General features: G+C 56.9%; 6 protein-coding genes across 6 annotated transcripts; 2 read left to right on the top strand and 4 right to left on the bottom strand.

Annotated features, from left to right (window-relative positions):
• Positions 1-450: 450 nt before the first annotated feature.
• On the top strand, positions 451-1,695 carry WHR41_00160 (uncharacterized protein; the record flags this gene model as incomplete). Its single annotated transcript, XM_069368766.1, has 1 exon — positions 451-1,695. The coding sequence occupies one exon, from the start codon at positions 451-453 to the stop codon at positions 1,693-1,695; it is 1,245 nt and encodes a 414-aa protein (XP_069234266.1).
• A 156-nt stretch (positions 1,696-1,851) lies between these two features.
• On the bottom strand, positions 1,852-2,820 carry WHR41_00159 (uncharacterized protein; the record flags this gene model as incomplete). Its single annotated transcript, XM_069368765.1, has 2 exons — positions 1,852-2,497; positions 2,554-2,820. The coding sequence occupies 2 exons, from the start codon at positions 2,818-2,820 to the stop codon at positions 1,904-1,906; spliced, it is 861 nt and encodes a 286-aa protein (XP_069233991.1). The 3' UTR covers positions 1,852-1,903.
• Positions 2,821-3,215: 395 nt separating this feature from the next.
• On the bottom strand, positions 3,216-4,509 carry phb1 (Prohibitin-1). The gene is made up of 2 exons (XM_069368764.1): positions 4,120-4,509; positions 3,216-4,066 (listed from the first exon to the last, which is right to left on the bottom strand). The coding sequence occupies exons 1-2, from the start codon at positions 4,441-4,443 to the stop codon at positions 3,545-3,547; spliced, it is 846 nt and encodes a 281-aa protein (XP_069233990.1). The 5' UTR covers positions 4,444-4,509; the 3' UTR covers positions 3,216-3,544.
• A 114-nt stretch (positions 4,510-4,623) lies between these two features.
• WHR41_00157 (uncharacterized protein) lies at positions 4,624-5,467 on the top strand. The gene is made up of 4 exons (XM_069368763.1): positions 4,624-4,763; positions 4,868-4,893; positions 4,972-5,149; positions 5,304-5,467. Exons 1-4 carry the CDS (start codon positions 4,717-4,719, stop codon positions 5,356-5,358), a joined length of 306 nt encoding a protein of 101 aa, XP_069233989.1. The 5' UTR covers positions 4,624-4,716; the 3' UTR covers positions 5,359-5,467.
• Positions 5,468-5,953: 486 nt separating this feature from the next.
• On the bottom strand, positions 5,954-7,198 carry WHR41_00156 (uncharacterized protein; the record flags this gene model as incomplete). Its single annotated transcript, XM_069368762.1, has 1 exon — positions 5,954-7,198. The coding sequence occupies one exon, from the start codon at positions 7,196-7,198 to the stop codon at positions 5,954-5,956; it is 1,245 nt and encodes a 414-aa protein (XP_069233988.1).
• A 542-nt stretch (positions 7,199-7,740) lies between these two features.
• WHR41_00155 (uncharacterized protein) lies at positions 7,741-11,665 on the bottom strand (the record flags this gene model as incomplete). Its single annotated transcript, XM_069368761.1, has 3 exons — positions 11,106-11,665; positions 10,395-10,568; positions 7,741-10,337 (listed from the first exon to the last, which is right to left on the bottom strand). The coding sequence occupies exons 1-3, from the start codon at positions 11,338-11,340 to the stop codon at positions 7,741-7,743; spliced, it is 3,006 nt and encodes a 1,001-aa protein (XP_069233987.1). The 5' UTR covers positions 11,341-11,665.
• Between the last annotated feature and the right edge of the window lie 25 nt (positions 11,666-11,690).

The raw sequence follows: 11,690 nt of genomic DNA, 5'->3' as shown, positions 1-11,690 counted from the left end.
CATCCCATATTTTCGAATCATTAGATCATCTCGGTAAATCGGACATCATCAATATCCAAGCTCTGGCGGCTTCAACTTTCATGCTATGATTCTTTACGCAAGCCGCAGCCGTCCTTTGTCTTTTTGACTTGCGAGGATGACAGTACGTGCTACCAAGGTAAGACAGGGGACTTTTGAATCCTTCAATCCTTCTTGATGGTTTTACGGCCGAAGCCGTACTTTAAGTCCGGGCTCCGCGGCCATGTCGCATTCCCAAAACGTACACGACCGCGAGGACCTGAACGCTTTATACGGTCGATGATTTAGCTGAGTCAGATGATCTTAGCTGCATCTTGATTGACATTATTTTATTATTGACTGTCTTCCAAAGAGAAACAAAGCACGCTGCAGCTCCAGCTGAACACAACTGCGACCTTACATGCGAACAGGCTCTCCGTACCACATTTCACCATGCCACTCAAAATTGCCATTATTGGCGCCGGTCCGGCAGGCTGCATGCTTGGCCGCCTTTTGACAAAGCGCTCACTTGATCTGGAAATCACGATATTCGAAAGTGAAGACAGCATCAACTTCCGCAGCCAAGGAGGCACTTTGGACCTTCACGTCAAGACCGGACAGCGAGCTCTCAAGGAGGCAGGGCTATACGTTGAATTTCTCAAATACGCCAGATTCGACTCTGAGGCCATGACGTTCGCGGACAAGAATCTCCTGTGCTATCTGAAGCTCAGCGGCAACAAGGAAGGCTCGACCACCGGACGGCCGGAGATTGATCGTCCTGAGCTGAGGCGTCTGCTATACGAAAGTCTGCCGCAGGACGTTGTTCAGTGGGGTCACAAGCTATCTCACATTGGCTCTGACCATACTCTACATTTCGTCAACAAGCCTTCGCAAACAGGATTTGACCTGATCGTGGGGGCAGACGGAGGGTGGAGCAAAGTACGCCCAACGGTCACTCAGGCGAGACCATTCTACTCAGGGATCGCTGGTCAGGCATTCCGGATTCCAGAGGCCCAAATCAAAGAACCAGAGCTATATAAGCTGGTCAATCGCGGATCGCTATTCGCTTGGTCTGACGGGAAATCGATCATGGCGCAGTACATGGGCGATGGGAGCCTCAGTATTGGTACATGGCAAGTGCGGTCTGAGGACTGGCAGAAAGAATGCGGCTACGATGTTCACGATCCTAAGACTTCCAAAGAGGCCTGCCTTCGAGACTACTCAGACTGGGACTCCAGACTTGTGGCCTTCACGCAGCGGGCGGAAGACTACGTCGAGCCGCGAAACCTGTACATGCTCCCAGTCGGACATCGCTGGGAGCATGCGCAAGGCGTCACGCTCGTAGGCGATGCGGCTCACCTCATGACTCCCTTCGCAGGAGAGGGCGTCAACCTTGCCTTCGAGGACTGTATCAAGCTCGCGGACGCTATCACACAATCGATCTCGGCCTCAACATTTCCCTCAGAGCTTGATCGACGTATCAAAGAGTTCGAAGAGGATATGTTCGTCCGTGCGCTGAAAACCATGCAGCTGACCTACGGCAATCTCCAGTCGATGTTTTTGACGCCTGGCAGTCCCAGGAACGGCATCGAGAGGTTACTCCTTCGGGTTGGTGAGGACGAACTGGGGAGGTGGCTTACTTTGGTCCTGACACCATTCGTCTATGCTTACTATTTCGTCTTCAAGATGATATGGTGAGGGGTGTGAGGCTCAAGACTACTAGTTGTCGCGGAGCAACGGTGTTTTGGTTCCTACGTTCCACTTTCTTTGATTGGTCTTCCGCCGGTCAACTGTTAACTGGCAGACGCATTTTCATGTCCCGTAAACAATCAAACGTATCAGCTTGAGACATAATGTAATATCTACATGATTGATACATATGATATCCATGGCGCCATATCCGTTGTCACCGCTCATTAGGTTTCGTCCAATCCTTGGTTTCGGTGTAGCCTGAGTTTGCCTCGGTGTCCTGTGGATTCGTGCGTAAGATGTGGAAACCTTCACCTTCCGCCATCATAGCCTTGCATCTCGTCAACTCACGATCCTTCTCTCCCAGTGCCTGACCAAAGACTGACAGCGAGAAAACCGCGGTCACGACGAAGCCAAGGAGCGTGGCGAGATTGCTGTCCCAACCTTTGCTCAGCGTTACCTTACTGGCGTAAGCGAGACCTAGATAGAAGCCTATTGCGCCCAAGAAAAGTGCGATAGATATAGCGAGAAGTTCAAACGGTGCTTGCAGCATGATGTTTGAGGACAGCGAGCTACGTCGAATCCGCTTCGAGCTGTCGTTCTGGTCCGGGATTGTAGTGCCGTCCCAGAGCCAAAGTCGAAAGGTGCGGATGTCCATGGCGACGAGTTCGCGTTGCTGAAGCAAGGTGAAGTAGACGCTCAAGAGGCTTAAAAGAAGGCTTAATATGAAAAGCGCGCGTGGACTCCAGTGCATCTCGACGAGGGATTCAAGGGCTAGCATGGCGCTAGATCCGCCGACAAGGAGGCCGCCCTGCATCTTAACTTAATCGGTGAAGACCATAACCCGGAAACCTTCGCCAGACTCACCACCACAGCCGTTGATCCTGATACTGCCAGATGAGACGCCCGGAAGGCTTCAAGATGAGCGTCGGCGCCATGATTGATTAGCTCCTCAATATTCTCAAGCTCCACGGCGTCAAGGCGTAGCCACGGCCTGAAGCGATACGAGGGCCCGTAGCGTGCCAGACCATAAGGCGAAGGCGTCCGCCCTGCACTGCTGAGGAATCGAATCAAGAGCGGCACGCGTCCTAGGACCCGGGCTGGGAACCCGACGGCGGCAAAGTACTCGGTCATGAAGCCGATGGTAAGCTGAGGGTACAATTGCGAGAAGGTGCGCGGAAGAGTGCTAACGGATTCATTTGATCCGGCAGGCGGGACGAACAGAGATGCCCTACTCTTTCATTACCCAACGCTAACGATATGCAGTTGGGTGGATCCTATTTTCGAGCCACTGCATGATGGATGCAGAGCCGTGCGGCTGAATAATGATACCATGCAGAGTCGGCAACATGCGAAGACAGGGCTGTTTGACCGGGGGTCTGCTTTCGATCATTTGCGCGCTAAAGGGGACGCTCGGATCCGCTCGACTTATTGGTTCGCGATGGAAGAGTGTCCATATGGTGGTATTCGTGACATGCTACGAAGCGTCCCTGCCGACTAATCCACTGCGATTGCTTCTTCAGTGTGAGTCTAGATGAAGTGATATAGATTTGTGATGGCAGTGGGCTTGGCTACGTCGCAAGGACAGAATCGATAGTTCGCTTACGTCGCATCTTGAGAAAGCCGTAACGAAATGCGAGACCCAGCCAAATGGCGTTGAATGAAGAGCACGAGATTCGAATGAAAGCACTGCCACACAGCGGTGAGATACTGAAATGAAATCAAAGTCGAAAGAAGTGTAGATTCCTACAACCACCCGAAAATCCCATGCTATGCGTATCCATTGCCGCCGTTCCGGCTGAACGCCTTCAAATTATACTTACAGGAAGGATCTGTCCCTCAAGGTAGGATATCTTGCTCATGACCTCAGACCGAGGAGGAAGTTGCCCTTTCCACCGCTGCCTTCGCTGCTGCTGCCACCGGGCAGGTAAGTGACATTGTTGTTGTTTGCGAGCGCCTGCGCGACCTCCCTCTGGGTCTCCAATCTTCTGATCTGGATCAGACCATCACCGCTCTTCGCCACAGCCTTCGAGATGACGTCTGCAGCCTCACTTTCACCCTCTGCGCGAATGACGCTGGCTTGCCTCTCCTGCTCGGCCTTCTCGACGATGAATCGTGCACGCTCGGCTTCCTGCTGTGCGATCTGCTTCTCCTCGACGGCCTTGGTGAACTCGCGACCGAAAGTCATGTGTGTGATCGAGACGTCTTCCAGGGAAATGTTGAACTCTCCAGCGCGCTTCAGAAGCTCGGTGCGAATGCGATTTGAGACAGCCTCACGCTGAGTGATGAGCTCGGCAGCGTCAAACTGTGCGACGATGGCCTTGAGGACTTCGTTACCGATGGAGGGGAGAACACGCTCGTCGTAATCTTGGCCAAGGTTCTGCCATGCGGTTAGTATATATCATTCCACAGTCTCATGCTCGCTCTACATACCTGGTAGATCTTAGGGAGCATGGCCACCTCGGGCCTGTGCAGCACTCTGAGCGTCAAGCTGACCATCTGCAAGTCCTTGCTGCCGGTGGTTGTGGAGATGTTCCTGGGCTTGGTGCGCACATCGTATACAATCGCCTTCTGCAACCAGGGAATAAGGAAGTGAGTTCCCTCGTTGATAACACCCTCCTTGACACCACTCAGACGGTCGAAGATGATGGCGCGGCTGCCACCTTTGACATCGTAGAGGGAGGCCTGGGCGAAACCGACGCCAGCGGCAAGCGGGATGGCGAAGCGGTACAGCTGGTTGAGAGCGTTGGCGGCCATCCTGAAGATCGTTCTGGTATGGACGGGGTGGAGTTGGTGCAGGCGAGCGAGCTGATTCCCTGGTTGGAGCTGGTGCTGCTGCCGTTTCGATGATGCCGCCGTCCTGCGAGCTAAGACCTCCGCTTCGACCGCCCGCGCCAGCGAATCGGGCACTCCCGCTGTCGCCTTCGACTTCCCAGCAGGAAGCACATCAGCGCCCCAAGAATACCAGCCCAGTCGCATCCGCCGTTCATCTCCTCTCCGAATACCCAACCCCTCGACACACCAGACAACATGCGTCCTTCTCAGATCCTCAGGGGCGGCGGCGGCAAGCCCGGCAAGTGAGTGCGCCCCGCGCTCCATGCGCCTCATACCAGTACTCGCACTCAATGCGACGCAACCAGCTGGACGACTCCGAGAGAATGCATTGCTGACATCTTCGCAGCTACCTCGGTCCTTGGGGTGCCCTCGGTAAGCTATCCCACTCGACACAGACATCGAACTGCCTCCCGGCGCCATGAACGTCCGACTGATCCTTTCGTACCTCAGGCTCCCTTCCCCAGAAGGGTATCGTCCACTACGGCCTCGCCCAGAACCGCCAAAACCCCCTGGCCGGCACCCTCAGCGCAGCCATCTTCAACACCTTCCGTCGCACCCGCGGTCAGATCCTCTACTGGGGCGTCCCTCTCCTCATTGCGTACGAGACCATGCAGTGGGCCATTGAGAAGTGAGTCAGCTCCAGCGTTGGAGGGAAAGCATGTGGAAGATTGGAAGAAGAGTGTGGGAGATTCTGTGCACCAATTGATGCCCTGCACGACGAATTTGGGATTGGACGACGGAAGAAACCATGCAATAACCGGAATACTGACCAGTGAATCCAGGAACGAGTTCGTCAACTCCAAGGAGGGCCGCGCTCTCTACGGCGACGAGGAGTAGATTCATTTTCATTTGTTGAGCGAAGGCTTTGAGAGTTACGAGCGAGGATTGCAATACTGTACATATACCAGTGGCTTCAGTGTACTCAAATTCAAGCCTCACCCAAGAACCTACTGCGGTTTCGTTTTCCTGCCGACTCAAAGGGTATCCAGGTCAATCAGCATCAATTTACCGGAGAGTAGCCCAAGATTCAGCCCGGTGGAAACAGACAGTCGCGATACCTCTCCTTGGCTTACTGGCTGCAAGCTGATTGGCTGTGATCTCCAACCGATTACATAAGCCAACTTTCATGTTTCTATGCTTGCAAAGGAATAGATACCACAACAGCGTAGAAACGAACCTATTGATGCAACTCTATGATATGGAAGCGATTGCCTAGACTTCTCGCTGTGAGACAGCACCATCAATTCTTTCAAGCGTTCGCAATAACCATCCATATTGCCTAGATCTAAATCCACCCGTCCGGGATAGTGTATGGTCGAAAGGGAATCATCGTGCTAAAAAATCCAGACGAATCCAGGTGCATGCTGCGATCGAAGAGTAGACATTGCTCAAGAGTGAAGACATTAATATTACCTCGTCAAGTATCTTTCTATCACAAGATCCTCTCACCGAACTCTTCCTCGTAATCCTGCTCGTCCGTCTCTCGAGGTCTCTGCGGTGCTCTCTTCTTCCAAGCTGGTACCTCGTTCGGCTCCCCTTTGACGCTGCCAACACCCATCACTCTCCATTTCTGCGGTGGCTTCGATCCTTGCGCCGCCATCTCTGACCATTTCCGCACGCCTCTTCGCTCCCATCGTTTAGACCGCTCTTCCTTCTCCGCATCATTCGGTCGCCACTTGCTTTTCAAAACTCGTCTGATGTTCTCTGGCGATACTTCGAATTGCTTGGCGAGCGTCTCGGTCGAGTAGGTGGCCGGATCAGATGCGTGAAGGGCGCGGATGCCGTCCAAGGTATCAGGAGACAATCTTTTGCGAGGCTGCCAGATAGCGTCGCCGAGCTTGGCGCGGTTGGCCGCCTTCTGGACCTGCCAGTCCTCTCGTTTGGGTTTGGGTGCTGGAGGTGGGGTTTTCTTGTCTGCTTTTGCGGTCTTCGAATCATTCTTGTCTTTCTTTCCACGCTTGCCACGCTTGTCGTGCTCCGTAGCTTTCGCGTCTTTCGCTTCCTCTGCCGTTTCTGCTTTCGACGTCTTGACCTTCGCCTTCTGAATCTTGGGCCCTTCCAAATTTTCAATCATCTTCAGAACAGCATCCCGACCATCGTCTCCCTCTCCCTCCTCCTCCGCAGCCGGCTGCTCAATCGCAACCGAAGGCCCAGGCCTATACTTCCCCGCCAACTCCCTCCTCTGCCTCCTCGCAAGCCTGCTCTCCGCCCTACTCAAGCTCCCACCAGCAGCCGCGTGCCCAGCGACCGCCGCCTTGCCACCAGCCATCGCCGCAGCTCCAGCAGCAGCCCCGGCAGCAGCCCCAGCAGCACCGCCACCCACCCAGGCGCTCCTCGCCGCCGGCTCAATCTCCCGCGCCCCCTTGACCTCCACCTCAGCATGCCAGTCCCCCTCCCTCCACTCCCCATCGCCCTCCTCCAGCGCCAAAGGCATCGCCTCTCCCTCTTTAACCCCAGCTGGAGTCCCATACCCCGTGATCCTCAGCCCATCCCCCTCATCCCTCCACCTCCTCTCGCCCAGCTCCCTCGGCTCAACATGCCATTTTACAGGCTCCGTGAGCCCAGCGCTGAAAAGTCTCCGGGGACGGTAGTGCAGGAAGAAAGCGCGCGCGCGGTGCTGGCGGAGCGGGATGGAGGCGAGGAGGTCGAGGGCTGCGGGGTTGCAGCGGCGGTGCATGGCTGTTGTGTTCCACGATGATGATGGGAAATTTGTGAGGAAGGGGCCTATCGGCTGATGGATGTGTTGAGAAATTTGCTGGCCATGGGAAAGGGATGGGAGGGAATTATTTCTCGACTTTTGGTCGGGCGCGGGAGATGGATAAGATCTGGACGTTTGGAGGCGCGAGCTTCTTCGGGGGTGTGAGGTGCGGCGAACGCGGGCGCGGGATTGGGTGGGCCGGCGGCGGTGCTGTGAGGTCACCAAAGACATCAATATGTAATGGTGAGAATGATTGGTGCATAACGTATAGTGCAATATACACATGAGGCTCCAATGCACATGACACAAACAAATCGATCGGGTTTAAAGTAAATAAATAGGCCGTCTCAGGTGTATTCATACATTCTATACAAGCTGTTCTTCCATGACTGTGTACCGCATTCCCAACCCCCCATGGAATGCCAGAGAGAAACATTAAACTATGCTAGACGTCGTCGTCATCGTCGTCGTCGAGGGCGAAGAAACACAGCAGCAGCTCTAATAAAGAAGGGTATCATGTATCAGGCGCCTATCCCAACGGCTTTCCCTGCGGCGCCGGCGAGGCCGCCGAATCCGGGCAGCATCAGCAATGCCCTGGCGGCCTCCTGCCTCTTCGTCTCTTCTATCGCCAGCCTCGCCTTCCTCGCCTTTGCGCCGCGCGCGTGGCTTCTGCCCGCCGCGCCTTCATTGACGAAGTCGATCCGGTGGATGACGAAAGACATGCCGTCGTGTGGGGTGTTCTTGGTCCATTCTCGCGACAGCAAATGATGCTGGCTGGTACTCGCGTAGGAGTCCAGCGGCGGGAGGATGAGGATCGTGATGTGCGCGTCGTAGTCTGATGGTGGGATGACGGGTTTGGCCGGCTTGGAAGGCAGTGACAGGGGAGCCTCCTCGATGTTGCTTGATGCATGTTTGTCATGATTCTCAGACTCCTCGTCGCAGATGTCCATCAGATCCTCGTTCCAGTCCCCAAAATCCCCTTTGAGCCAACCAGAGTGGACCGCTGCGGCCACGACGTCGGAGTCGTCACTGTACACTTCGGTGCCAAATACCTGCCGACGCTTGCAGATCTCCTCAAGGCGGTTGGGCTCCCCAGCCTCGATCTCTTCTTTGGACCGACTGAGGTACCAACGAGGTACTCTGATCATGTATGTGCTGTTCTCCTGCCCTTCGAGTTTAGGCATTGGCTTCATCGTGCTGACGAAGTAGACTCGAGGATCGGAGTGGACACTTGCGGGCGAGAAGGACACATCGGCCTCGTAGAGATGAGAGCCAAGATGATTTCGCGGCCTACTGGAGACATCTTCCATCAACTGCTTGCTGTCGATAGTGGTCGTTGGCTTTCTAAGAGGAGGTAGAGGACGAGGAGGGTGATGGTGATGATGGTGTGTCTGATGGGTTTGGTGTGCTTGCGCCCCATGGTGATGATGGTGATGGTGGGTCGGATGTGTGATTAGACTCGAATTTGACAGCGGGTTGGATGGAAAGCGAATAGTGTTGAAAGGGTTCGATTGGTTTTCCGCGTTCTCATGCTGGTGATGGTGATGATGGTGATGGTGATGCGCATGGTGATGATGATGATGGGCGGTCTTGGCTCGTTTGTTGCCGCGTTGCGACAAGCTGGGTGTCATGCGTCCGTCGTAAATCTCTGCTTCGCCCCTTTCAGCATCTTCTCGCGGGCGCCTGGGTTTCTTGCTGCCTCCTCGTCCCGGTCGCGAGCCGCTTCTGCCATCCTCGTGGTCCATAGCTTCCATGTTTCTAGAAGGCGTGAGTCGAGAGGGCGTGGTCGAGCCATTTGCGTGTTGTGCTGGTGTTGGTGTCGCGCTACCAACTCCACTGCCGAGTCCAGAAAACATTCTTCCAAATTCGCTCTTGATGCCAGGGTTGTCACCAGCTGGGCCTACGTGCTTGGGCTGCGCTCCTTGCACGGCTTGTGGCAAGGGAGAGTTGCGACCTTTCCTGTTGAGCTCTGGACTGATGTTCAAGATTGCTCGATGGACCGAGCCATCACTTCCCTTTCGATTTGGGTTTTGCGCTTCCATTCTCTGGTGCTCCTCATATGTGAGGGGCCTTTCGTGGAATCCGTTGCGATACCGGTCGAGCTGGCCTACATCGGAAACCGGCGGGGACGAGGGGTGATATTCGCGTCGGAGCTCCTGGTGTTGGCGGTTTTCGATCGACTCCCGTGCTTGTTCCAAGACTGTCTGAGGTGGAGGATATGAGCGGATTGCGCCAGGATATTCCTCGCGAGTCGGGGGTCCGTAGAAGACCTGTGGATATGGCGCTGGCAGCTGCTCCCTGCTATTTCGCTGAGACATGGGGCTGCCAAAAGGAGCGCGGTCCAGAGGTTGTGAGGTTGGCCCCGCGCCGTTCTGGTAAGGAGAGGGCTCGTGTCGCGAAATCGGATCGCTTCTAGGTTTGTAAGGGCCTTCTCCGAAAGCGCGGAACACGCCCAGTCTCCCACCATTTGGCTCATCACGTCTTGCAAAATCATCCAAAGTTCGGGTTGGTCCTGGTTCGGCAGGCTGGCTGCTTGGTCGACCGACGGCAGAATGGCCGTTGAGGCTAGGAGAGTGTTCCGGGGGCGCCCTGAATGCGCGGAAACTGTGGGGTGACTCGCGCGGGGGCTGAGAAGCTCTGAACATCTCCTCGCGCCGATAGTCAGAACTGGATCGGTCGTGTCCAAATGCTGCAGAAGCCGGTCTGGGTTCTGCGAGCGGGCCTGCCCTGCCTGGACTGAGGTCCCGTGTAGCTCCGCTGTATCCCTCACGCATGCTTGACGACCTAGCTCTTCCTGGTGATGGCGGCTGCATCGGAGGTAGGGCGGCTGACGGAAATCCGCTCGAGCCATGGGGCGAGCTTGCGGGCTTTCTTGTGTCTTCGCTGCCACCTAGAATCGAGGATATCGACATGCCACCTGATGGGCGATGCGGTGCCGATGACGACGATAGGCTGGCAAGATCGCGGATGCCAGAGAATGGCGATGCGGTTGGTGGACCGCGCGGAGCTGGACCAAGCATGGATGACGCCGACGAGGTGTTGCCTGGCTGGGGCGGGGAGGGCGGAGGCATGTTGCGAGAGGCGAAGGAGGGCGGCGCGGTCGGAGGCTCGATGGGTCCTGGGCGTTTATGGTCAGCTCCATGTCCAGTGATAGTGCGCCAGGCGGCGAACTCACCAGGAGGATACTGCGGCGGACTGCCTGCGGCGCCGCCCAGCGAGTGGCGCCGCGAGGGATCGTAGGGCAGCGGCATGTGGGCTAGGCCATTCGCGTGCGGCGGCGGCGGCGCTGATGGATGGGGGAGGGGGTGGTGTTGCGAGGGCGATGGGTGCGTCGCGACGCCGCTGTGACCTGCGCGCATGCATGTGTTAGCTTGCTCGTCCGTGTCTGCGATTAGCTGCCCAGGCGGGCCTAGCGCCTGCGGGGAAGCTAAGGCTAGGGTCAGATCCACCGCGTCGGTTGTCAGTCCCGCGTCGGGCGGGCGAGGAGCGCGCCTGGCCGTGGCGCCGTTGGGACGAGCCACCGATGCGTCCGGCGCTCGAGGTCGAGCGTGTTGTCTTGTTCGACTCGATGCGCGGAGCTCTGGCGAGGCAGCACGTACGGGAGAGCGCCCGCTTATCGCTCTGCCGCTGCCGCCGCCGCCTCACTCAGCGCCTGACAGCCCAAAGCTCGCGTCATCATTGCCGTGTCGCATGATCGCTTGGCTGGGCTGGCCAGGTACCTGAGTCTAGTCGGCGTCTCGTCCCGTCGCTGCAGCCAAACGCTGCAAAATCCCGTTCGCAGCGCTGCACCTCGACTCGGCCCTGACGGCTCGATGTATCGTGTCCAGTACCGCCGGCGCGTCTGCCGCATGGCTTATCCTTGTGCAACAGGCTCTTGCAAACGTACCTTGTGCGTGCGGCCAGCCTCGTGAGGACGAGCCCAGGCCGCCGTTTGTCGCATGCGAGCCCGACAGGAACGGGTCGCGACCGTGCGAGAAGGGATCTCCGAAAGGAGTCTGCGTCGGCGGCTGGGCGGTGGGCATCCGGTATGGCGTCGGGAAGCTGGAGGTTGACGAGGAGGAGTGGTGGTGGTGGGTGTGCGGAGGGCGCTCGCCGGGGTGAGGAGGTAGCTGGCGGTCCATGGCGTGTTTGCTGGCGACCGCGACGTGCGTTGTGCACGAGCAGACGTCGTTGCGGGCGGCCGCTGCGCAGTGCGTGAGGTATGTACTCGTTGCAGGCCTCAGAGCGGCGGGCGCATGGTGTTGCGCGACGCTGAATGGCGGCCAGCCACGTGAATGGGCAGGTGAGGGCACGGGGACGGGGTGGTCGAGTGGAGGGTGGCAGCGACGCAGAGTCGCGGACGGCGGAGGGCGGTGGGCGTTGAGCAGACGGAGGCGGGCAGGTCGAGGGCGGTGGTAGTAGGCGATAGGTAGGTAGTGCAGTGGCAGAGTGGACAGCGCAAAGACAGAGGGAGAGGGCGGTCGCAGGCCCA

This window comes from Cladosporium halotolerans (genome assembly GCF_011745625.1).
Source record: "Cladosporium halotolerans strain TM138-S3 chromosome Unknown Sca1, whole genome shotgun sequence".
NCBI classification, from domain to species: Eukaryota; Fungi; Ascomycota; class Dothideomycetes; order Cladosporiales; family Cladosporiaceae; genus Cladosporium; species Cladosporium halotolerans.
This window is presented reverse-complemented; position numbering and strand designations above follow the sequence as displayed.